This window comes from Anas acuta, chromosome 1 (assembly GCF_963932015.1).
Source record: "Anas acuta chromosome 1, bAnaAcu1.1, whole genome shotgun sequence".
Lineage (NCBI taxonomy): Eukaryota > Metazoa > Chordata > Aves > Anseriformes > Anatidae > Anas > Anas acuta.
Genome location: NC_088979.1, coordinates 130,175,683 through 130,201,200, shown reverse-complemented (window position 1 = coordinate 130,201,200; position 25,518 = coordinate 130,175,683). Strand labels below are relative to the sequence as shown.

Here is a 25,518-nt window from a genome sequence, read left to right as displayed (position 1 = left end):
GAACTTTATTCAGATGCTGCTAGCCTTCCCTACCATACCTGTTGCATATGCAGTTCTTCCATTTACATCTGTTTTCAAGGTGTACCTCGGAAAGCTGGAGGTCTTTGGCACCCTCTGGACCCTTGTGCTGCACTGAGCAGGGAACACACTAGCACAGCCTCAGCAGCTCTCCTAGTTTGTTTTCTGCTGCAGCCAAGGGGCTTTGATCAGCCATCAGTCCTGGTCACAGCATAACCCTGCTGCTGCTTACATGGCATAGCCCAGAGGCAGGAGCTGCCTGGGACAGAATTCACTACAGACAATGGGACCAGAAGAGAGCAGTACAAACCAGTTAATAGGACACATTTGTGCCCCTGCCCTCTCCGGGCCTCGACGAGTATCACTGCCTCCTAGTCAGAACTCAGCCCCAAAGCCTTTCACAGTGGTAGATGCACAAATCAGCATGTTTTCAGCAGCTGAAATAGATACAGTCCTTTACTTCAAAGCTGTCAGCAGTGGCAGCACTCGCCAGGTGGCAGGGAGGCTGTGCTGGAGGCACCTGTAGGACAACACGATAATTAGAAGATAATGCAGTCACCTGAGAGGAGAAACCTAGATTCCTGCCCTGTTTGTGCATTTTATGTTACAAGCCCAGTAGAAACAAACAAATAATGGATGTTTACAGGAGCTGGGGTAGGAACTGGCACTCTGGTTTCCTCTTAGCCCAGATTTAATACCCTAATCAATAGGCTAAAGCTATTTCTCAGTACGTGTCTGCTTAATTATTCAGTGCAAACAAGGACAAGATCCACAAGAGAGATGAAATGCAGTTGCCTGAGAACTGCTTTGAACCAGGGCCTTCCCCCAGGATGTGGGATATGCAGGGACGAACCTCCTTGGAGGAAGAACATTCTATCCAAATCACCTACTGAAAGAGAAATGTTATAGTTCCCAAACTTTTATTTAAATGCAAGGCTATGCCTCTTCCAGCTGCAGCTTTATGAGAGAAGAATGGTGCCCTCTGTTGTTCTAGAGAGAAGCTGCTATGATTTAGGGGACTGAAAGCATGAATGTGGTTGCTTTTTCCAGTTCTACAGAATCTTACAGATGCTCTGGTTTTGGCATAAGCACAGTTTGCTGGGTCTGAAAACTAAATTAACTATACTCAAGACTTCAGTTTCCAGAGTAAAGTCAGGAAGGAGGCATCTGTAGAGGGGAATGTACCAACACAATGAGTAGGGAAAACCAGTTTAGTATCAGGCTGCTTAAAAAGTAGAAAATACATGTGGAATAGACAGGAACTGCTTATTACAAGTGGTACACAGGCAACTAAAGAAGATGGGAATATGTGTGGGCAAGGATCAGAGTGAAAGCTGCCTATGCATCCTTCAACATCTGGGAGAGGAGTTACCATCGTCTAACAAGCTGCTGTCATCAGACGATGTTTGTGGGCACTCCTAGTCCATCAGTAAAGAAAAATGCATGTGTAAACATGGGTTGTTTGTGTTCTGGGCACAACACTGGGAAGGTGTGTGTTTGGACTGCAGTTTGTAGAAGGTATTTTAAGCAAGTTTGCAGATGACACCAAACTTGGAGGAGTTGTGGACTCTGTTGAGGGTGGAAAGGCCTTGCAGAGGGATCTGGATAGGTTGGAGAGATGGGCGATCACCAACCGCATGAAGTTCAATAAGAGCAAGTGCCGGGTCCTGCACCTGGGACGGGGAAACCCTGGCTGCACGTACAGACTGGGCGATGAGACGCTGGAGAGCAGCCTAGAAGAGAGGGATCTGGGTCGTGCTAGACAGCAAGTTGAATATGAGCCAGCAGTGTGCCCTGTCAGCCAGGAGGGCCAACCGTGTCCTGGGGTGCATCAAGCACGGCATCGCTAGTAGGTCAAGGGAGGTGATTGTCCCGCTCTACTCTGCGCTGGTGAGGCCTCACCTCGAGTACTGTGTGCAGTTCTGGGCACCACAGTATAAAAAGGACATGAAACTGTTGGAGAGTGTCCAGAGGAGGGCTACGAAGATGGTGAAAGGCCTGGAGGGGAAGACGTACGAGGAACGGCTGAGGGCACTGGGCCTGTTCAGCCTGGAGAAGAGGAGGCTGAGGGGAGATCTCATCGCAGTCTACAACTTCCTCGTAAGGGGGTGTCGAGAGGCAGGAGACCTTTTCTCCATTAACACCAGTGACAGGACCCGCGGGAACGGGGTTAAGCTGAGGCAGGGGAAATTTAGGCTTGACATCAGGAGGGGGTTCTTCACAGAGAGGGTGGTTGCACACTGGAACAGGCTCTCCAGGGAAGTGGTCACTGCACCGAGCCTGACTGAATTTAAGAAGAGATTGGACTGTGCACTTAGTCACATGGTCTGAACTTTTGGGTAGACCTGTGCGGTGTCAAGAGTTGGACTTGATGATCCTTAAGGGTCCCTTCCAACTCAGGATATTCTATGATTCTGTGATTCTATGATTTGTTCTACAGAACTGAGAAATAAGAAAGTGAAGATCTACCACCCGTCTGCCTGCAAAACACGAAGCAGCTATACAAAATGCCTAACACAGCTGGTCAGGGGTGCAAATTCCAGTTCTGTAAATTACAATGTAAGTACAGTTATTTTAAATGACCTTCAAGAGTAATCCGTATACCATGTCCCAGGAGCTATCTATGGGATGCATGCTCCCATCAGTGTCCTGCCAGGCCTTGAAGGCATTCCCAAGAGTCTAGCTGTTTCCTGCAATTGCTGAGCATGCTGAGTCTGCAATAACTGTTTTAGAAATACATTGTAATGTCATGGGTTTGCCTGGGTTTAGTGACTCCATGGCCATACATTCAAAGGAGTAGAGGGCAATTCATGTGTCCATCAAAGTCAGTGACAAGGTACAACATCACTTTTGTTGTACTTGGAGATCATCTGTATCTTTTTCCTGAAACAAAGCTGCCTGGTCTGGAGCAGTGTGCTGGTGGCTGAGGGCTACCCTAGCCTTTTCCCTAGTGGGTACAGTGACATCGTTTACACTTGTACAAGCCTGTAAAGGGCTTCCCTTTAATGGAAGAGACCTGTAAAGGGCTCTCCATAGATGTTACCTGTGAATCCATGTGACAATGCCATCAAGATGGATGCTGCCTCTTTTGACTGAAGGCACCACTGCATTGTGAGTCTTGAGTTTCTGGCTGGGACAGAAGGAGCAGAGGAACAGAAAGACAGGTCAGAACCACTACCCCATCACTTGTCACAACAGCACGCTGAGAACAGGAAACCTTTTTTTGCTTCTGATCGGTCCCTGTTACCAACAGCATGAAGCAGGTGCAACTGCAATTCAGCCATGCAATTAAGAACTGCAGCAGGAACAGCCCTGTGAAACGCTCTTTTTTTTTTTGACATGTAGTTTCAAACCACTGTAGATCCTGGGGTGTCTTGAAATCAAAATATAGTTATGCCATACACAGTTGTTGCTTCTGTTACAGGAACAAAATAAATGGGTAATTACAATTTGCTCTTTTTGGATTTGCTGCATGGCTTTCCTACCAAAGTAGGCAACTTGTGTATGCAAGAGAAAGCAGTTAGCTAGGTACAGTTACCTGAAGAAGTAGAAGTCAGTCAAATTTTTATCCCCAGTTGCAGCTGCCCCAGAATTGCATCACCCAGATGGAGTTCCTTTTACTAATACCCTTCAGTTACATTTTCACCTTCTGGTTTTAATCAGACATGGGAGCCATGAAATGCAGCGCACCCATCTGCTGTGCATCAGAGAGTGTATGCATTTCCTATATGAGCCAAAAGGAGACAGAATGATGATAGGAAGTTTTCACTTGCTCTTAGTTCAGGCTCTAAGAATATTTTACCTCTTGAAGCTGAAAAAGTGGTGGAGGTAACTGGAGTCTTGATGATCTGCACTACAAGAAAACACAAACCTGATACTTTATAACAAAATAATAGTTTCACCTCCCTGGGCCTTAATTACCCAATCTGACAAGAGCAATAATAGTGTCTAGTGACTGACTACATGCACATGTATGTGTGTGCTCATATTATAACAGACTTTCTTTCTTGGGACTTTTAGACTGTGTTCCAACAATGAATGAAGATGTGTCAAACATGTCGTTTCACTAGGTACTTACACTTCTCAGGCTACTGGGCTGTTGTGCATGTGCTCACATCACGTGAAGTATGTGGTTATCTGCGTTATTGCATGCCTGGGATGGACTAAGTCCATTTTTCTATCAAAGGAGAGATTTTCATAGAAGGAGGTGCTTCCAGATGTACACTTCCTGAGGTGACTGTGGACAAAGGTAGCAAGAACTTATTGAGCAGGATATGAGATAAAGTGCTGTGGGGCTGATTACTCATTGCTTTGTCAAACGCCTGTGGCTCACTAACTATAACGTAAGTGGATCAGATGGCAGTTCCTTAAAATGATCGTTAATCTCAGAACTGAGCAGAAGGGTTAAGTCTTTGTACTGAGCATCGTTGAAGGTTGCTCATTCTTTATAGGTCTCCAGAGTAAGGGCAGCTTGACGGCTTGTTGAAGATTTTTGGGGGAAGTGCTTTCAGAAAACACATCAGAATCAAAAAAAAAAAAAAAAAAAAAAAAGGGAGCCTTTTTGTACGACGTAACTCTTGTGCACTTTCCCTCTTCAGCCACTATAATACCAAAGGACACCTAGGTTTCTACAGACAATCATGAAATGGCAGCCTGTCACAGGGGATTACTAGTTGCTTGTACGTTCCTAGAACATCAGCAGGCCTGTGGAAATACTGGAACTTTTAGGACCAGCGAGGAAATCTCCGCCTGCTCAGTCAATCATTTCTATTGATTAGCTACAACACTGCATGAAGTTTAACAAGGCCAAGTGCCGGGTCCTGCACCTGGGGCGCAATAACCCCAAGCAGAGCTACAGGCTGGGAGATGAGTGGTTGGAAAGCTGCCAGGCAGAGAAGGACCTGGGAGTGATGGTGGACAGTCGGCTGAATATGAGCCAGCAGTGTGCTCAGGTGGCCAAGAAGGCCAACGGCATCCTGGCTTGTATCAGAAACAGCGTGACCAGCAGGGCTAGGGAGGTGATCGTCCCCCTGCTCTGATCGGCTCTGGTGAGGCCGCACCTCGAGTACTGTGTTCAGTTTTGGGCCCCTCGCTACAAGAAGGACATCGAGGTGCTTGAGTGAGTCCAAAGAAGGGCGACGAAGCTGGTGAGGGGCCTGGAGAGCAAGTCCTACGAGGAGCGGCTGAGGGAGCTGGGCTTGTTCAGCCTGGAGAAGAGGAGGCTCAGGGGCGACCTTATCGCTCTCTACAGATACCTTAAAGGAGGCTGTAGAGAGGTGGGGGTTGGCCTGTTCTCCCACGTGCCTGGTGACAGGACGAGGGGGAACGGGCTAAAGTTGCGCCAGGGGAGTTTTAGGTTAGATGTTAGGAAGAGCTTCTTTACTGAAAGGGTTGTGAGGCATTAGAATAGGCTGCCCAGGGAGGTGGTGGAGTCACCATCCCTGGAAGTCTTTAAAAGACGTTTAGATGTAGAGCTTAGGGATATGGTTTAGTGGGGACTGTTAGCGTTAGGTCAGAGGTTGGACTCGATGATCTTGAGGTCTCTTCCAACCTAGAAATTCTGTGATTCTGTGAACACACGTGCAAGTAGCACTTGGGAAAGGAGTTAGGCTGCCTCTTGTAATAGCATTGTTTTGGAAGAAGAATCAGTTGAACTAAAGTTGAAATAAGAGTTTTTGTTTGTTTGTTATTCTTTTACTTGCCTTTCCTTTGTATCCCTTTAGAAAAAAAAATCAATTTAAAGCTAAACAAGAATTCACCTTCAGAAACCCCCAGCTTCCCTCGTCACACCTGCATCTTGCTCTTACGCTAAAGTAAAACCAACTCAGAGTGACTTTTTGTCATTCTCTGGGTACAATGAAAATATATACTTTATCGCAATACTATCGAGATGGCACAGCCACGAACAGGACCACACAGGGCTAAGTACTGTTTGCCAAACAAATAGGAAACAAGACACCATTCCCCACAGGGCTTGCAGTATATATAGACAAAGTCAAAGGGGATGAAGCAGTATTATCTCAAGCTTACAGCTGGGGGACTCCAATCCAGAGGGATTATAGTAGCTTGCCCAAGGTCACACACAGGAAATCTGTGGCAGAGCTGTAAAGAGAAACAAGAGCTTCCCAGTCCCAGGCACAATATAATTTCAGAGACGGAATGCTTCAGCCCACGTCTGTACTGAAGGTTTCAGAAGGGCCTTAGCTTGCCTCACAGAGACTGTGGGAACTGCATCACGCCACACGCATGCTGCAACATGGGCAGCTCTTTATAAGTATTATTGTGTCTTTCCTGCAAGAATGCATTTAAAGGTGGCATGTTGTGTATTTTACGATTCCCTATTGTGTGCTGTATGCCCAGAAAAGCTGCTTTGCAACGTGGCTTTGTGACTGTGCTGTTCGAGGCATGTCAGCATGTGCTGCTGCCCTCTCGTGTAGACCTTGCTGTAATTGCAGTGATCTGACAGAGTCAAAGGGGGCACAACTATCGGGTGCCCTGCATCTCGTGTAGCCTTTCACACCAACGCACAGCTAACGGACACTGCTACCTTTCTCGTTCAGCTGTGTCAGTGTCTCAGCCATGCTGGTTTTGTTCATGAGACAAGCTACATGACAATGGAGAATCGAGGTCATAGTCTTGGTAACCATGATGCAGATCGGCTAGGTCAAGATAACAGTTAAGACAACGTTACAGCAACAAAGCATGGTAAAAGGTCAGCCAGTGTTCTTGGGTTTCTCATCAGCTTTCCAAAAGGGCACTTCTACCTCACTGATCAAAGTTCACCTCAGGTTGATACTGACTGCTAAAATCAAATCATCTTTTCTCACACACAACATTTAATCAAAAGGAGGTTGGTACACCTAATAAAAAGGGTATATCATTGCAGGTTGTGACAGGTACAAATTTATGAGAAGCTTCATGGGCAGCAACAAAGACATTCCAGTTATTCCCCATTTAAAGGCTGGCCTGCGTTTTATTTTAGCAACTGTCACTGCCTCTAAAGCTGGATGATACCCTTCACTTTCTATCACACAAGTACTGAAAGGGGCTGCAGGGCAAGTAACTGGGTTACAGCTGTTGGTGCACATCTACCCCTCTCTCCTTTTCTGTTTACCAGAAGCCTTCCTTTTTAAAATACCTAGGCAGCTGATTATTGGCAAAAGGGTTTTTGTTTGTTTTTAAGCAGACCATTCATATGCCCAGCTGGAACTGTTCTGAAGATTTTTCTTCAAACTTGCATTCATTAAAAAGAAACTTTTATTTTATCCACCTTGATCCAGGATTTAATATTAGTAACTTTATGTTGCATTTTCACACTAGACCTCCCAATTACTGTCTTCTTTCTTCCTGCTGCAGAGGGGTAAAGCAAGACAAAGTGCATAGCCAAATCAACAGACACAAAATAGCACATACAAAAACATGCACAGAAGAGGGAAAACATAGCTGGAACTAGCATCAATTTATAGCTGGAGCATAGCATCAATTCCATATTTTGCAGTAACAGCTTAAATGAAAGCATGCTGTTGTGGAATGAGCCATAATGTATGCAACTAATAACGTGATTAAATGAGACAGGGGTGTGGGATATAGCTTATAACCGTTACAGGCCAAATACCATTCATCTGTGTATTACTGTTCAGGAATCTGTCCCGTTGAGTGAGCTTCACGTTGTTTCCATAACTTTGCTTTTCCTTGATATACCTGTGACTTAGAGGACTGGAAACTGAAAGGTCATACATACTTAACTCATGTGGACCCAAGCAAAATCTAGAGACTGACACCCAACTGGCAACTGTTGCAGCTGAAGATCCCTTCTGGTGTAGCTGCCTTTCACCATTCAACCTCTGGATGACTAAACTAAACAGGTCACTCTGATGACCTCTCCCACCACATAACAGAATGCAGAGATTCCTGCTGCCCTTCCACAGCCAGGGATTCAGATCAGAAAAGCATCTCCATAAAATAAAAACAAACAAAATTTATTTTGCAAGAGAGGTGGACATCTCTTTTAGGCATGAGTCACTGCAGAGCTTATCACACACACAGGAGAGAAACACCAGGGCTGTGTGTACAACAACGAGGAAGTTTCTTGCCCCAGGGGACATGGACAGACCCACCAGAAGCAGCACATAGACACTGGCAGTGGCTGAGCTGATCAGACAGGTCGTGAGGGTGCTCAGTTAAGTTCATCACCTCTGCTTGCATCAAGTTCCTCACTGCACTACCACATTCTGAAGAGGCTCTTTCAAGTCACCCACCTGGCAGTTGCTCACACTTAACAAATCAAAGCCACTGCTTGGTGACCTGGCAGAACACAGACAGGGAATGCGTTGCAAAGGAGGGGACACAATGCACAGCATACCCACCTGGAAAAATCAAACAAATCAGAGCAGCTGAGACTGCCTCCATCCAGTATTTCTGGAGAAAGTTAATGATGAAACAGTGGCTGACCTAGAAATTACCATTAGCTACAATACCAAAGGTAGCAAATACATCATTTTCAAGAAAGGCACTAATGGGGACTGTCGCTTGTTGTGTTGTAATTCAGACACTAGAGAAGTTAGTTGAAACAGTCATTAAAAATCGGGTTTATAAGGAAATAGTACCTAGCTGACAAGGGTGCAACAAGCAGAACCCAGAATGGCTTTTAAATGAAATGGACCATTGATCTGGTCTGGTTTTGCAACTCATTAGGGGTCCAGTTACAATAAGCTAGTTAGTGCTGCAGCAGTCATGCACAAATATATCACTTTGTTCTATAAAGGAAAGCAAAAGATCAGAACCATTAGCTGTGCCACTGACTCTGCTGAGGGTGCTGGGAAACCTTGGTTACCACAGAAAGCAGCCAGTTGACTTGGACAGATGCAGAAAAGGGCAGCTTTCAGGAACAGACGTCCTCTACAACCTACATGGTCCTTCCAATATGAATGCCACTTGCTAGGGTTTCAGTAAAGCTCATGGCATTACCTTACTGCCTGTCCACAGTCCTACTACTGTTAGATCAGCAAATGAGATTAGGTTCCAGCTGGTTTAGGAAAAGATGGTTGGTAGGATATTAGACTACGGACTGTATATGGATAGCTCAAATAACAATTCCCTGGCTGTGATGAGTTCCTTGCCTTGATCAACAAAAATAAACTCAAGGGATCTTCACAGGCTCTGGTGTCTTCAGCACAAGAATTAAGCCTGAACCGAGCCTTCAGTTCCTTGCTCAAAGCTTGATTTCTTCCTGCTGAAGCATGCGTGCACCTTTTTTTTGTGTGTGCATGTGTTTTTTTTTTCTTTTCTGTGAAGATTCTGGCTGTTCAATTCCTCTCCTTGATCATCTCCAAACAAACCCCTGCCTCTCTGCTTTAAAAGTTAAACTTCACCTGAGTTGCAGACCAATTCTATCATTTTGGGATGAATATTAATCTTTGTAATAGCTCCTCATGTGAAAACAAGCTCCTCCATCTCTTCCGGTTCCCAGGCAGCATTTATACTGAAAATATAGTTTGTGCACACTTTCTGGTGGAGGCCTCACACTGACCATCTGCATGTCCCTTGCCCCCAAGTAAATTGCCATCTGGGAGCATTCAGCGCCCTAATGCTCAACATAAGGCCGTTTCTGGAAGCATTTGAGGTCTGGACATACAGAACATCACCTTCTTCTTTGATGGACACAGTTCCAGTAGCCGTATGCGAGATGTCCGCGAGATGTATAGTGCAATTCCAGCAAACCATGAACTGTAAAGACCCAAAGTTTCAGAGGGGAATTTATTGTATGGGAGCATATTCAATATCTTTCATCAACTGTTCATGAGAATAATCAAAAATAGAAGCTTTTTAAAATGACAAAATATAGTTACACATAGTACAGATTTTTATCCTGCACTGAAGCAGAGCAGTAATCAAATGCTCATTAATGTTTTCACAGTTAATTGGCATTGCTTCTCAATGTTAAAGCTTCAGCAACTCAAGTCGTCCAGTTAGAGACCCATTAGTTTCACTGGGTGACCATATTCATGAAGGTGAGTGTTATTCTCTGCATTTTGATACCCTCTACTAAATACAGTGGCCATACTTGAACCATCTCAGAACCCTCTGCCCATCTCAGAACTCTTTGAATTTTCAGAGGTACCTTCAGAGGTACTGGCTATGCTTGAAATGAGACATCTTTGCTGCAACGTAAAGATTTTTCCATCAGAATACACTTTTAGGCCCAGTTCAGAAACACATCTATGGAATTCTCAAGAATATGGTCAAGCCATATTTGGTTCAAAGGGCCCCAGATCTTTACAACCACATCTACTTGCTGTGTCTCTCATAAGCACTGCACACTAGTACGATGCATTAGCCAGTATTTGGTCACACATGTAAGTTGCTTGCAAGATGGCAAAGGATTTGAACATTCTTTAGCACTTCATTTACTCAAGGCCTAAATGCATTCACTGCATGCATGTATTTATGTATATACCACACACACATACCCTCAACCATTCCCACAACATTATTGCAACAATTCTTCGCTGGTATAACAGTTTATATACCAAGTTTCACTTCTTTAGGTTTATATAAACATAGAAAATAGGTCTGAAGAGAGCTAGAACAGCTTTCAATTAGTCACTATATTGGCATTGAAAGCTTTATTTTGAAAACTTTAAGCAGCAATACTGAATAAATAGACAGAATGATTGTTTTGTCATCTCCATACAACCGATGGCCTTCATCCAAAACATTAAAATACTGTAGCAAATAGAATAAACATGCATGTTTCAATGTTCTAAAAAAAAAATAAAAGTGTAATATAAAAGTAACACTTTAACACTTATTTTAATACAGTACAGACTATTAGAGACTATTTTATGGAAAAAAATATCTGAATACAGTTTTGTTATTTATATTGATCATTAAGGCCCAATTCACTCAAGTTAATGCACATCAGGAATTTATATGCTTCAAGATAACTCACTAAAAATGACAAGATCAATATTTTGCTCATACTCTTATGATCCCAGTTCACTAAAATAATGCAATACTCTTCACAATAAAAAGAAGGCAATTAGTGCCCTAAGAGGAGATTTATTTCACTAAACGATCTTTTCCCTCTTACTTCACAATGAAAACATGTTTGCATATTGCTAATGCTAGTGATAGGTCTCTTGCTGAAGAACTTTCTTCCAACTTGCTAGGGTTTAGTAAAGCAAGTAATCTCAAAGCTATCAGCATTTTCAGAAGCAATTCAGGCACTTGGGAACCTAAGTCCCACTGAAAGGTAATGGGAGGCAGGTTCCTGGCTCACTTTTCAAAGTAGGACTTGCATTTCTCCGTTGCTTGGGCATGTTAGAATGTTTACCTCAGCCTTACCCTATGGGCTTGCCAAACAATCACTCTCCCCTTTTTCCCCCAACAACCAGTGAAAATAAACTGTATCCTCACAGATGAGAGAGGTAACACAGTTAATTATCATTAGTAATAAATTACAGGAGTTCTCCATATAAATTCCCTGTGCACTGGAAAATAGTGCTTGTGTATTCAACTATTTAAAGCAAACAAAAGAACTATCATGCTGGCCAGTACATAATATGGCACTTGTTAGAATTAGCATGTGTAGCTTCCTTTTTGCTAATGCCCCATGAGGAGGTTTGAAACACTTCCGAAAATGAAATTTTCTATTTTTGTAAAGAAAGAGTGAGGTTCTGTAGTTGATCAGAAGCAAAACTCTTACCACCATAATGTGAGGAAATTTTATAACTAATACATTATTCAATTCACATTTAATGAAAGGGCATGCCATTTCTTTTTGGTTTATTTACAGAGAGGGTGCAAATGCTACAAACTTTAACCTGGGTGAAATTTAATAAGCAACAGGAGGGGGGGAAGAGGGGGTCGTGAATTTGTCACTGTCTCACAAATGTTCAGATACGAACGCCTCTCCTTACCCACAACAACAGTGGTTGAAACTGTAAATGTTTTCTAGATCACCTTGACATATGCTAAAGCCCTGATATGGAGGGTCCACTCAATGATGCAGTGGTCACTCCTGAGCCAGCTCCAGGCTGGCCCTTCTGTCAAATGGCTGCTGCAACCAGCAGATACCTTTAAAACAAAAAAACAAAAACAAAAACAAAACTTAAATGGGAAAATCCTTCCTAGGTTCTATTACAAAGCTGTAACTCAAGACCTCCAAAGCTGCTCCTCCCCTTCCTTTAAATCCTTTTCCTCTTCTCTCCAACCTAAAGAACAGCCTGGCAGAAAAAGAGGGCAGCTTTTATGATCCAAGAGTTCAATAACTTCAAACTGATATCTGTGGGAGACGGATCAGTTACTTAAAGTATGACACAAGCACTAGCTGGGTAAGTACACTGATCTGCCTTAAAATTGCTTCATCTCAGTACAAGGCTGAGATTGCAACAGGCTTTTCCTTGTGTCCCCCTGTGCCCCCATGCAGCATAATTCGGGCCAGACTTTGCAAGGTGCTGAGTGCCTCAGTTCTCTAATGTCAAGAGGAGGTGCTGAAGATGCAAGATATCCACTGGAGACGGCCATTTTTTTTCTGTAAATTGAACCCAGAATGTAAGGCATATATGCTCAAGTACCTTGGACAGATATCGTCCCCAAACTATGTATATTTTACACTTTTTTAATATATATATTTATATATATACACATTCTCTTTTTCATACAAAGTTATGGGCACAGTAAACATGAGCACAGAATTGTGATAACTAACAGTAAAATCTGTGAGCACTGCAAAGATTACTCGGGTAGGAACATCTCATTTTCCAGTTACTCACGAGGAAAAAAAAAGACCTGATAATTTAACCATTAAAAATTCAGAGTCCATTTGGAAAGGTCCTTTATATATTCACAGCCTTATCTGTTGCTGTTAGTCTAAATACAGCAGCATTTTTAGAATATATGATGCTATTAATAAGTGGAAAGGAAAAATGCATTAAACACTCAGGAGTCCTTCATCTACTATATCTTATAAAGCTTCCATTTGTCACTATGACTAGGACTTTCCTTTTTTTTTGTTGTTTCTTTTTCTTTTAAAAGAAGTTCCTTTTTTAAAGTCCCCCCTTCAAAAAAAAAAAAAAAAAGAAGAAGGAAATTTAAATTAACATTTATCTGCACATCAGTAAATTGACACAAGAGGATGCTAGGAGTTTAAAATTCTTCAGCATTTTCTATGGCAAAAAGCTGGGAGTTTCCTACCAGTGGTAAAATCCTCACCTAACAAAAGGCATCAGGAGTTTTGTCATTTTGCCACCCACTGAAGTCTGGGGTTACCCTTTGCATTTATGTGCTGGGGACCTAAGTATTAAATACTGCAGTGAACATACTGTGAGTCCTGTCATGTCAAGGTGAACTCAAATGTGTGGATAATAGTTTGAGTTCCTACTAAAACAGCAATCCGAAATCAAAATGCAACTAGGTAAGGCCCACCCATTCTCTGACTCATCCACAAGGTTGTAGCCTCCTAATGTATATCAAGTGTCTCACTGATGCCAGAAACTCTCTCTGGAGACTTGGTGTGCACACTCTCAATCAATGTCGAGGCCTATAACTAACATGCTACTTGGTAGTATCTTTCTTTCTGCACAGAAGCCATTTTGTCAAAAACTTTGCTTAGCTGTGATTGCATTATAGTGACATCAAGATGTAATATTATCACTTTTTTTTTGTTGTTGTTAAAATAAAAAAAAATCCAGATTTCCAAATTTCCTTCTTGTAAGCTTTATGATCTATAACTGACTAAGTAGAAATACATCTTTCAAAGGGACTAAAGCCTACCATTTATTACTGGGGACCTGGAATAAAATCCTGGCCCTGCTCAAGTCAGTAGAAGCTCTGCTATTCACTTCACAGGACTCTGCCAGATTTCTTCCCTCCACAAAACTTAAGTGAATTCTGGAAAGCTGGAAGAGGATGCTCATTTGTGTTGTTTTGTTTTCTCTCCTCCAACAGCAAGATTTATTGCAAAACAAGAACACTGTAATGGCTAGTGGTAAAAATAAAGTACAAAATCACACACAGTGAAAGCCTCCTACTCTCTTTTGGTGAGATAAATGAAGACAATTTCTTACTTGTTCTTTTCTCAAAAGGCATATACAATGTGGCAAAATATTTCAAATATACATTCTATATAATAAAATATCATCTAACTAGTGCATCCTCAATCATATGCTGTAAATATTCTTACCAAGCCAAGGTTTAAATTCCACAAGTCTTTTGAACACTAGGTGCTTCATTCAAGGCAGACTCAACAGCAAGTAAATCCCACAGACTCACTTTTCAAGCCTTAAAAGGTAGCAATGGATGGAACAGGACACACGACCCACAACAGAAATTAACAAAGTCAGTGGTGAGAAACCATCTTAAAAGTTCAGCACTCAAAACAACTCTCTGCATTGCAAGTTGTTGTACTTGATCAAATGGTGGATGTTTGTACATGCAAGTTAAAGTCACCTTGTCAGACGGATGTACAACCATACATGATTATTCACAAGTTAAAAATAAAAAAATATAAAAGGTCAACATTCACACGTCCATTGATTAAATGGAATAAATTAAACCTCAGATCAGCTGCATACATGGTTTCCTTCACCCTCAGTCTTTTATTTACGCCTATACATGGAATAATACTTTCCCGAACACTTCTGAAGTAGCAAAAACAAATGAAGGTTTTTGCACTCTAGCTGCGTGACAGCAAGTTCATTGTTGCCAATTAAGAATTGAGACAGTTCCTGTCTCTTTAGCATCAGTGCACAGGGTATGGCTCCAAGTGGTATGTTGGAGGAAGAAAAAAAAACACATGGTGGCTTAACAGAAAAAAGCTTCTTCCATTCATCATTGGCAGAATAAAACAAGTGTATCTTGTCCAGGGTACCTTGCTAGGTCCTCTCCAGAAGAGGTATATACTGTCATACGTAAATGCCCTCCGGGTTAAAACCAGACGACAAGGGATTCTGCAGAATCCGAAGGTTACTGGGGAGCTGCCTCGATGAGCCAGGGCGCTTCAATGACCCAGACTGAAATGTTGGCTCTGCACAAGAAAGACAGCAATTAGAAAAGTCATCATCAAGAGCAGCATCCGTAGAACACCTGTCTTCTTCCTGCTTAGTTGTGCAGGTTAGAAAAAGAATACCACACACACCAAAAAACCCAAATACCTGACTAGGAAGCGATGAGATCTGAGGTGCACACTTCCCACTCATTGCAAAATAGAGGTATATCTACTCAATATAATTACCCTTCCACAAGGAACACATACACATGCAATACATTTATGTAGCAATGTGCAGAAAGAACTTGTACCTGTACATAAACTCAATGCTTCCTGCACACTTGAAAGAGAAACTTCATACTCTTCAAGTGCTGATGTTTAAGGCCTGGTTGTTTTGTCTCCTCTTCCCACCTTCTTACCCTACCAATACCTTTTGGTTTGAAAGTTTACAGCTAAAGGGAACGCTGAGACAAACAGGTCTATGTAAGCAGACCACTAGATAAGGCACAACACAGCAGAGGCAACAGAAAGCAGTTTCTGCTTGTGCCGGTTCTTGCATGCATTTAAAGTGCTCCCATGTTCCTGAGCAGAAAATTCTGAATTCAGCTGTGGGCATATGCAGAATGCACTGATCTCACCGCGGGCAAAGTCAGTCTGCACATGCTGTTAACAGCCATCTGTGCAGGTGCCTGGACGCCCAGCTGGGTTAGATCCTATTCCCATGCAGCTGCTGTCTGGGATTTCTTGAGATCCAGATGCATTCCTTTTTCTAAACTGACAACATAACCCCCCAGAAGAGGAAGAAACCAGATGACGAGCAATGTCAGACATGCAACCACCCTACGTGCCAGCAGCCACATTGGCCATATTTGAGAGATAATGGCCTAACACACTACAGATGGGACAAACACAGGCTTAGGCACAGTGAGAGAGAAGCTACCAACATACTGTGCTGTATTTATAGCTTGCTAAACCCTTGAGATTAGGAGAAATATTTCACACCATTCTCCGTTAATATTTTGCTAGCTTCTTTGCTAACCAAGCATACACTTGATGTGTGAGGACTAGCAGTAATGCAGCATGTACACGTGTTGTCATCCCCTTCTCCCTCCCACCAAAACCATTCTGAGCATTGCACCTCTCTCGAGCTCCACATGTGGGGCCTCCACCTCAATGGGGTCTGCAGGCAGCACCGTGACCTTCGTTCCTGTTTGCTGGATAAACTGTTGGAGATTGACCTGTCGCAGCTCCTTTGTCAGTTGCTCCAGTTCTTGTTCCCTGTCCTGCCAGGAAAGAGAAAATATTTGCTGAGCAGCAGCAAGCAAAAAGCAGCATTTCAAGACTGTTTGCAATTGGACAACATGTAGTTCCTCCTTTCAAAGAGAAAACATGTGTGCGTTTTATGTTTTTTTTTAAAATTCAAATGCAAATGAAAGCATTGAAAGCTGTTTTACTCTTGTAATTTAGAAAGCAAGTCAATGCTCACTACTACTTCTTACTTGGGGTTACTAGTGGTCTATTTATATTGCTTTTTGAATGACTAGTGGATGTTTCTTATCACCTCAGAAAAGCAAATAAAAGTGTGGGAAAAAAAAAAAGAGCAAGCTCTGCCGAAAGTGCCCATCACAACATGGATAGCTCATTTAGCTCTTCTGTTCCTAAAAAGAGAATACTTCCTCTCTCTTCTTGTCCTTTGCATTTTCTACGCTGACTGTAAATTCTGATGGACAAAACTGTCTCACTCTGCTAGAAACACTAGCAGAGTGAGGCCAAATCCTGGCTAGTTATCCAACCCTGCACAAGTACGAAGGATGATTATTTAGGCTCTCCTTCAATGCTTTGTAATTCTGGCACGATACGCAGCACCTACAGCTCCAACAGATTATGATAGTCTTGCAGTAGGATTTTTCTTCCACCCCAGACCCAGCTTCATTAGCAGAAGGCTGCATGGGGATGCCTTCAACAGCCAGGATGGGCTTTGCCTAACTGGCCACACAAGTGATGGGCTAGCTAGCCAGGCAACACATCCACAGGCATTTCCATTCAGTGAATACTGCTGCACTCCCATTTTGGTGACACAGGAAGGTTGGGTCACCCTTATTTTCTCTAATTATCTGGTGTAAGCAGAATTATATGTGAAATTACACAAGGACTGGGGGAAAAAAGCTTTGTGGATATGTTGTAGAAATAGTCCCAGATAGCCCTTATTCACTTCAATCTTGCATCATGGTAGCAATTTAATTCTACAGTTAGGAAGAAAATTGACCAAAGTGATCTGATATTTAAATTAGGACTTTGCAAGTGTCAGTGGCTTTGTCACTGATGCGTTTTTGCCTGACAGGTTCAATCAACGCAGATCGTGTGGTTGGTCCCAACTCTGAGCTACGCTTGCTTCCATTCATTTGCTATAAGCTTTCAGAGGAACTGGACTGAGAAATGGGATCAGGCCATCTCCAAACTTTAGGATAATTTTACAGAAAAATTCTTCAATTTATTTTAGACCTACAACTGGGCACTTAGGAGACAAAAAAAAATCTCACTTGTCTTTAATTACTACAAGGCTAATTCTGCAGTGCCACATTTTATGAGGTTGGAACAAAGTTGCCACTGAAGAGAATTCAGCTTAAAAAAATAATCACTGCAATATGCAGGGTAACAGAACATGATAAATAATCTGTTCTTGACATTTCTCAACTCTTTCAGGAAATAAGCTAAAAAATGTTAAGTATTGCCCCCAAATCCTGTTGATTTAAGATGTGAATTTAATATATACCTGTGAAACCTTAGTGAGATCTTTTACTTGAAGTAGGATGGGGGGTTCTTTTTTTTATTTTTATTTTTTGATTGGTGGGTTGGTTTTGCATTCAACATCTTTCTCTAGAAAAAAAGGAGAGCATAATTCTGCATCTAATCCATAACTGAACATAGCCTCACATTTTGGAAAGCTATCTCTACTGGTGGGGGTGGGAGGATGGTAAAGAAAAGGAATGACGTAAGAGGTAAGGCAAATCACCAGACATTTCTGAAAAGTCTATTAAAAATGCCAGCTGTGTTCTCATCACTTTCAGTATAGTGAACTAACATTTTCTTTCATATTGAAAGGTCTAAAAACCCCATCTCAACTTTTCTATTTTCGTATCAATTAGTTCTATCAGTTATAATATTATTTAACTTTCAGCACGCAAGAAGCTATTTCTCTATTTCTAGCTCCCAAAACTATGTAATACAGAGCTGAATTTATTTCATTCTGATCTTCCAGATCAATGCACCTTTAAGTTTACAAGCTTGAAAGACCTGAACTTACCAGGAGCTTCCATAAGAAAGTGAAACCCTTGCCTACAAAAGGAATGTAACACAGAACATTCTGAACATAATCATAGCCTCAGTGAGTGTTACTGAGGACTCAATAATTTCAGTTAGCAGAAATCTGTATGCATAATTTCTCTAGGCTAGAAAAATACGGCCAGAACTGCTTACAGTTTTCATCTGTTTTGCTTTAGGTGAAAAGATCACATTTTTCTCACTCATTTTGTAAAGACAACTTATACACATGGTTCTGGGTGCTCAGGAGTAAGGATGCAAAATCCCTTTACATATTTATAGTGGAATTATCTGATTGCAACTGCAGCCCTGTGAAATACAGTGATTGTGAATCCCAGGAATACTGCCAGAATCACAACTCAAATGGATGTGTTGGTTCCTCAGTCTTATCTTACGTGGTACGTTAAAAGTCTAGGATTTGATCCCCAGAGTTACAATCTCTCCTTCACCTCTCTGCTAGCAGCTGTATTTCCATTTATATTTATTCTTTCGTGCTCTATTAATTTCCAAGAGATATCATCAGCTCTTGAAAGGAAGTAGAGACTGGATTCTCTTGTGACACGTGCCACAACTGCCTGATGTGGAGAGAAAATCCTGAACACTGGCAAGCTGGACAGGAAAAGGGAGATGCTGCTCTTTAAAACAATGTCCCTGTAAGATAGCAGCTGTTTTAACTCTACATCCATCTACTATCCAGATGCTGCCTTTGGACTGTACTTTTTAATTCATCATCTTTGGTAGCAGAAATAACCAACAACAATCCGAAGTTTAGCTTCAGAAAAGGCTATGGTGGTGCCAGTTTCCCTGAAACTTAATATAACGCACTGATCTGCCAAGAGCTGGGGCCTAAATTCTCAAGTTATCTCACCCTAAATCAACAGAGGTTTGAAGACAAATGCTTTTAAAAGAGTTCGGCCAAGAGCACTATGGTCCTGTTCAGCACCCTGCAATACAACCATCCCTCAGCTAGCGCTGAATGTGCTATTGTTCATGCAAGAGATTTTTTTTTTTTGAGCTGTGGAACAATGCAGACTCACCAGCGTAACAGTGCTACACTGAGGTAATGAACACTCCCTCACAGCAGGGCAAAGGGGCCAGATGCATTGCCATGGATGCGGCTGCATTGCCCTCAGCTACTTTGGCTGATACTAGCTCTGGTATTTTGCTATCACACTCCACTGCATGGTGAAGATATGCTCTGAATGATTTCTCAGAGGTCACTGAGCAGTCAGTGAATGGCAGCAAACGTGCTCTAACTGATGGGGAAGGAACTTAGCCTGCATGTGAATAAGGAGAGGTTGTCTGTGATAGATAAAATTAAAATTGACTGTTCTTCAAAGCAATCTGAATCGCAATTTGAAAATGGAAGCAACTTTTTCTTCCTTTTACCCAAGTTCACCATGGAAAGTTTCTTATGCATTCCTTTGTCAGCTTGAAATCTGTGCTAGAAAAAAAAAATGTTATAATCAGGTTTTTGACTTCTGTTTAGCCATAGATAAAAAGGTTGTTCTTACCTGTAACCGTTTGGTAGCTTGGCCCAGAGATCTTTCTACAGCTTTGATGCCGTTTTCCAATCGTAAACTTTGCTGGCCCTGAATATCAATTTCACCTTTCACCTTCTCAATCTTTTCTTTGACCTCTTCTTCATTCACTTGGGATTCTTGAACTTCCCGATGCAACTTCTCCGCTTCGAGGCCACTCTCCATATTGTGGATCTGCGACACGTAGTCCTTCAGCTTGCTCTCGCATTCTAGGATCCTCTGCCTCATCTCCTGGAGCTGCTCCTTTAGCTGTTTCTCGTTCTCTTGCTCGATCTGCAGCTCGTTTTCCCAGAACTCTTCCTCCTCGATCTCTACTTCGTTTCTTTTGATCTTCTGCTCTAGCTTGAGGATTTCTTCCTCCAGACTGGAGTTGTACTTCTGCTCCCAGTACCGGATCTCCGCCTCGTTGGACTCCAGCTGCTTCTCAATGCACTGCAGTGTATCTGTCTGGAGGTGAATCAGCTTCTTCAGCTCTTCTGCCGTCGTTTTGCAGTTGTTGAGCACCTTCTGCTTGAACTCAGACTCCTTACTTTTACCGAAGATGTCCATTAGCCCCTTCGCCCCACCAGTGAAGGTCAGGGACTTCCTTTTCGGCTCCCTCCGCTTCATGGCTTTGTCATTTGGGGGCCGCAGCTTGGCCAGGGGTGGCAGGCTCTGCCGGTACAAAGTCCTCTCGGGGCCGCGAGCCACGCTGTCCGAGGTGGGCCTCTCGCTCAGGGAGGGCCCGGTGCGGCGCAGGATCAGCTGCACGTCGCTGGCGTACTGCCCCCACTTGTTGAGCGACACCACGGGGTTCTCGTGGGGCGCCAGGTGCCGCTCGGTGTCCCGCCACTTCTCGATCAGCGCGTAGCGACCGGTGCGCCCTGAAGGGACAGGAACAGGGACAGGCGTCAGCGGCCGCCCCGCCAGGGGGCGCCGCCGCCCCAGGTAGGGCAGGGCCCGCCGCCGGCCCCATCGGCGGCTCCCGGGGGCCCTTCCCCGGCACGGCCCGCGGGGCGCTCCCACGGACGGACGGACGGACGGACGGACGGACCGACCCACACCGCACGGTCTCCGTCGTGAGGGCGAAAGCCCACGGCGTCGCGGGCAAAAAGGTGCCGAAAATCGACTGGTTTTAAAGCACGCGTTATCCCAGGGGATTTTGGAACGGTTCTGTGGTTACCGCTAGCCCTAAACACATCGTTTGCTATTTTAATGCCATACACATATCCACTGCCACGACAGGCCATCATTTAAATGGTAATTTATGTCAGCACATACACGCTTGAAATGCCAGTCATTTATGCAACTATGAGTTGGGGGAGTTGGAATAAAGGTGTCTGATGTCCATCTGATGTGTTTTGTTCACTTTCTCCACCTGCACTTTCCCCCAGGGTACAGTCTTGGGCTGGAAGTCTGCCTCTGGCCTCCAACCGCAACACTCGCACAGATTCCCCACCTCCAGTCCGTAGGAGGCAAGCTCTGCCACACCAATTGACACATGGTGTAGCCCCCTAAAATCTGCTAGCATCAGACCAGCCTTTGAAAGAGCTCCCCAGGTGAACGGGTAGTTTGCTGGAAATGGCTCCTCTGATCTCACTTTCTCACAAGTAGTTCATGATGAAGATAACAACAAAAATCAGCTTGACAGGCACAATCTGGAAAGCGGATTGCTTTGGCTGGTGGATCACACCAGCAATAGTTAGCTGGCCAAATAAGAGGCCAAAGCATCCACATTCACTTCCAAGTTAGGAGTGAAAGCTCAAAGAAGATGCAAAGATTTAAATGATTGAAGTCAGCAAAACAGGGCAAGCAGCATGGAAACATTCCACCTCCCCTAATGCCTTATAAATAAACGACTTGAGGTAAGCACTGGGGAAAAATGAAAGTCTATCGATAAACATACTACTGTGCTTAGCCCACATTTTCAGAAACAGATCTAAAAGTTTATTGTCATAAACTACTTCAAAACCAAGTTTATTATGCCAAGATACAAAGTCAGATGTTATTTATTTGTTTGTTTCACCAACCCACAATATTGTTCGTTGACCCATTAAGATTTATGGTTTGTAGTAGGCATCAGTGTTATTATAGGAAAAATAAACCTAGTGCTGTTTGCCACAGTGTACTAACAATAAAACCCCAAGGAAGAAAAATGAAAGTGTGCTACAGATCCTAGGACAAAGGTTGTATTTTCCACTCTATTTTCTTAATCTTAAAAGCTTTCAGCTTTCATCTTGTAATCATGGTAATGCTACTAGTGTTCTTGTTGTGTCAGAAACAGCCAGGTTCAAATAAGTCTTAAAATTGTAATTAGGGTACCACTAGGGGAGTGGTCAGCATGCAAGTTCTATTCACTTTGCTACTAAATGCACTGCTTAAAAGAAACATAATAAGAGGCAAAACAGAAAAGGGGGGAAGGGAATAAAGCTAGCAATCTCAACCAAAAATGAAAAAGGGAATTAAGCAAAGTGCTTGCCAAGAACTATTTCCATCTTAGATCAGGATTCCAAATCAACATGCAGTCCTAAATAATGAACTCCATGCTCAAGAGCCACATAAAGGAAAGTATTTAGTAAAAGTCATATTTACACAGTTCAACAGCAACACCTGGAGTTCAATACTAGTCTAAAACAAAATTGTCCTCATCTGAGATCATTACCTAGGTTTACTCTATTCAGGCTATTTATGACAGTGTTTAACAATACCTAGAAAACCACAACAGTGATGTTTGCTTGCATTAGAGGGGATTAATTCACAAATTAAAGGGTGAGTGAGCTGATTCAAAACTAATGACAGAATATTTAAGAATACAGGTATCCTTATAACAAACTGCTATTTTTGAAGTGCTACCACTAGCAAGGAGAAAGCAGGTTGCTTTGATTGTTGACAAAGAACAGTGCAATGTCTGTATGCTGCTTCTTGTCTTGTATGTTGTCCAAAAGCTTTCTGAAACAGACTTGTTTGTGTTTATGCAGCACCTGGCAGAACAACTCAGCCCTTCCTTATTCACACAAACCTTATTTAAAAAATGAACTTGTTAGTTTTACTTATGTTATGTGCCTCACATAAGCAACGTACAACATACATTAAACCATACGGTGTTTTTACAAGCTATATATTCCATACATTTAATCTCATGCAGATTTATGAAATATCTTCAGATAAAGCTAGATAAGCAGTGAAGCAGACTATTCAAGAAGCTGACACAGCACAGCTTTATTGTACCAACGTTCACAGCAGGTACATGCCTTGTTAGTGGATCCCTTACAACGCCTGAAAACAAACTTTTTTAGAATGTATACTATTAAAACACATTAGATGATTTTTTATTATTATTTTTTTAATACTTTACCAAAATGCCATACCAATGAGAATGGTAGAGAAAACAATCCAGTCAGCACAAACCAAGCATCATCAGTGCTGTATTCTACGCTTTCCTCCTCAGAAAACAATGATTCAGGGACTGGAGAGAAGCAGAGAGCCTCTACATCCCATTCACTGCCCAACTAGTTCTCATTAATATTCTGTGCTGGTCTGCTGAACCTGACATGGACCACGTAACATTGCCATCTCAAAACAGTCATCAAGAATTCATGTCTGTTTTGCAAAACAATGGATTACAAACTATAACAAAGTATGTATATATTTACAACATACATAAAGCACCTTGCATCTGCAGAAAGGGTCAGTGTCAAGGTTAACAGGTTAAGTTTATACCTAAAGCTACCTTGGCATGAAAACTTATCACAGGCTCTATTAATAACGGAATGTCTTCAAAACAATCTTTTATTTTAAAAGGGAGAAATAGATCAAAAAAGGAAATATGGACTCCAGAACTCTGACAGCCTGCAGTGAATCTGGGTACACTGTTTTGAACTCAGCTCTTTCTAATGCTATCGGGTATCACTTGATCAATGAGCCATTAAAGAGCTCACTACAACCAGCATCCTGTACTAACCTCTGCTTCTCTGCACAGTCAGACACCACAGATTTCAATGCCCATGTCATGTGCCTGACTGATGTAGTCTTAGTTTGAGATTGACCTAATTTGGTAATTTAAACACAGATTTCATTACAATGAACGGTGATTAAAATATTGAAACACAGGAACAATATAATTGAGCATTTCTTTTTAGACTCTCAAGGGATGGACTTCTTAATTACACTCCATGAATATAGTAGGACACACAACTATTATTCACTTCAAGCTTCTCTATCTGCTTTAATATTTGCAGCTGAAAAAGAACACATGAACGACTGTTTCTGCTGTCAAAAATGAAAAATGAATTCAAAGGAAACTAGTAGCAGCAATGTTTCTCATGCAACACTTTTGGAAGGATTCTAACTTGAGAGGTCATCAATACTGCTTTTCAGTACAGGAATGAATCATCCCTTCACCCCTTCCCAAAGGGGCATGAACCTTTACACAAAAAGCATTTCAGGGACAGGCGCATCACTGCATGCAGGTAGCACAATGTACCGTGTAAAAACAGAGCTCTTTGAATTACTGTTCTAGTCAGGCCATATGAGGTTACTTCAATAATTTTAATAATGAGGTTATTTCAAGCACAAAAGCTCATCTTTTCTTTAATTTTCTTTTCTGCTTCATGACTAGGACCTACAGCACTGAGTCAGTACAGGCAGGTGAGGCTTTGCTCTGGTCTCACATTATTTCTGGGAAGGGTAGGGAGACAAGCACTCATTCCCCATGGGGAGGGACCTCTCCTTCCCTACAGAATGGGCCTGAGTGGGCAAGAGCAGGCCTCTGTCACCAGAGGCCACACAGCTGCACTTCCAGCTTCCCCTCTTCTGACCAGAGCTCTGGGAGGCACTGATGAACACACCCTCTCCCCAGTCTGGGCCTTCTTGGCTTCCCATGGGTAACCCACAGCCCCAGACAGGATGCTGTCTTCCTGAACAAAGCAATAAAAAAAAAGAATTGTACATGGGGAAAATTTTGCAGGCACTCTTAACATATCAAACACTTCAGAGAAAATGCTCTGCCTTACCAAGGGACAACATCATCAACTCCTGAATCTTTAATGGCTCTGATGGAAAAGTAATTGGTGGCTATTTTAATAAACCCAGTATGATTTGAGCTCAGTATTTGTAAAATATGAAGCTCACATTTCATGCACTATGTGATACTTAACATCCATAGCAAATTTTAAAAAAATCATTCCAGCTACCTCAAAACTCATTAAGTACACAAGAATGATTAGAAATATTAAAAAAAAAAAAAAAAAAAGGCTTTAAAACAGAGGTTACAGAGTTTGTGTTACTCAGGTTTCTTAACTCATGCCATATTTTGCATACGCATGTATCCATACCATAGAAAACAAGGAAAATCAGAGTGGGGGTCGAAGTCTTAGTAAAACATGCCCACAGAAATATATAAAATATATTTCATATATAATGACAGTGAGGCAGTCTACTTGGTTCAGTACGACTAGCTGTGCTTGCAATGCATTTGTGTGCCTTAATCAGGCCTGAAGCCTTGGTTTATTAGTGTTAACCTTTCTCTTACATGGGGTATACAATAGTTGATTGCAATCTGACAAGACAAAGCACTTGAAGTCATCTCATCCATCTAGCTGCCTTTCATCTAAGCACCTCACAGTAATGCACTTATGTTATACTGATTTCCTAAATATGCAAAGCAATGCA

The 25,518-nt window shown here is 42.4% G+C and overlaps 1 protein-coding gene across 3 annotated transcripts in view; it reads right to left on the bottom strand.

Annotated features, from left to right (window-relative positions):
• Positions 1 to 9,760: 9,760 nt before the first annotated feature.
• The window catches only part of RASSF8 (Ras association domain family member 8), an 88,165-nt gene continuing 72,407 nt past the window's right edge, over positions 9,761 to 25,518 (bottom strand). For all 3 annotated transcript variants that reach the window (XM_068655919.1, XM_068655911.1, XM_068655902.1), the window contains 3 exons: positions 19,843 to 20,732; positions 16,146 to 16,290; positions 9,761 to 15,046 (listed from right to left, as the gene is read on the bottom strand). In XM_068655919.1, the coding sequence (XP_068512020.1) occupies positions 14,925 to 15,046; positions 16,146 to 16,290; positions 19,843 to 20,732 (1,157 nt within the window). In that variant the 3' untranslated portion in view covers positions 9,761 to 14,924. The remainder of the gene's footprint in view (positions 15,047 to 16,145; positions 16,291 to 19,842; positions 20,733 to 25,518) is intronic.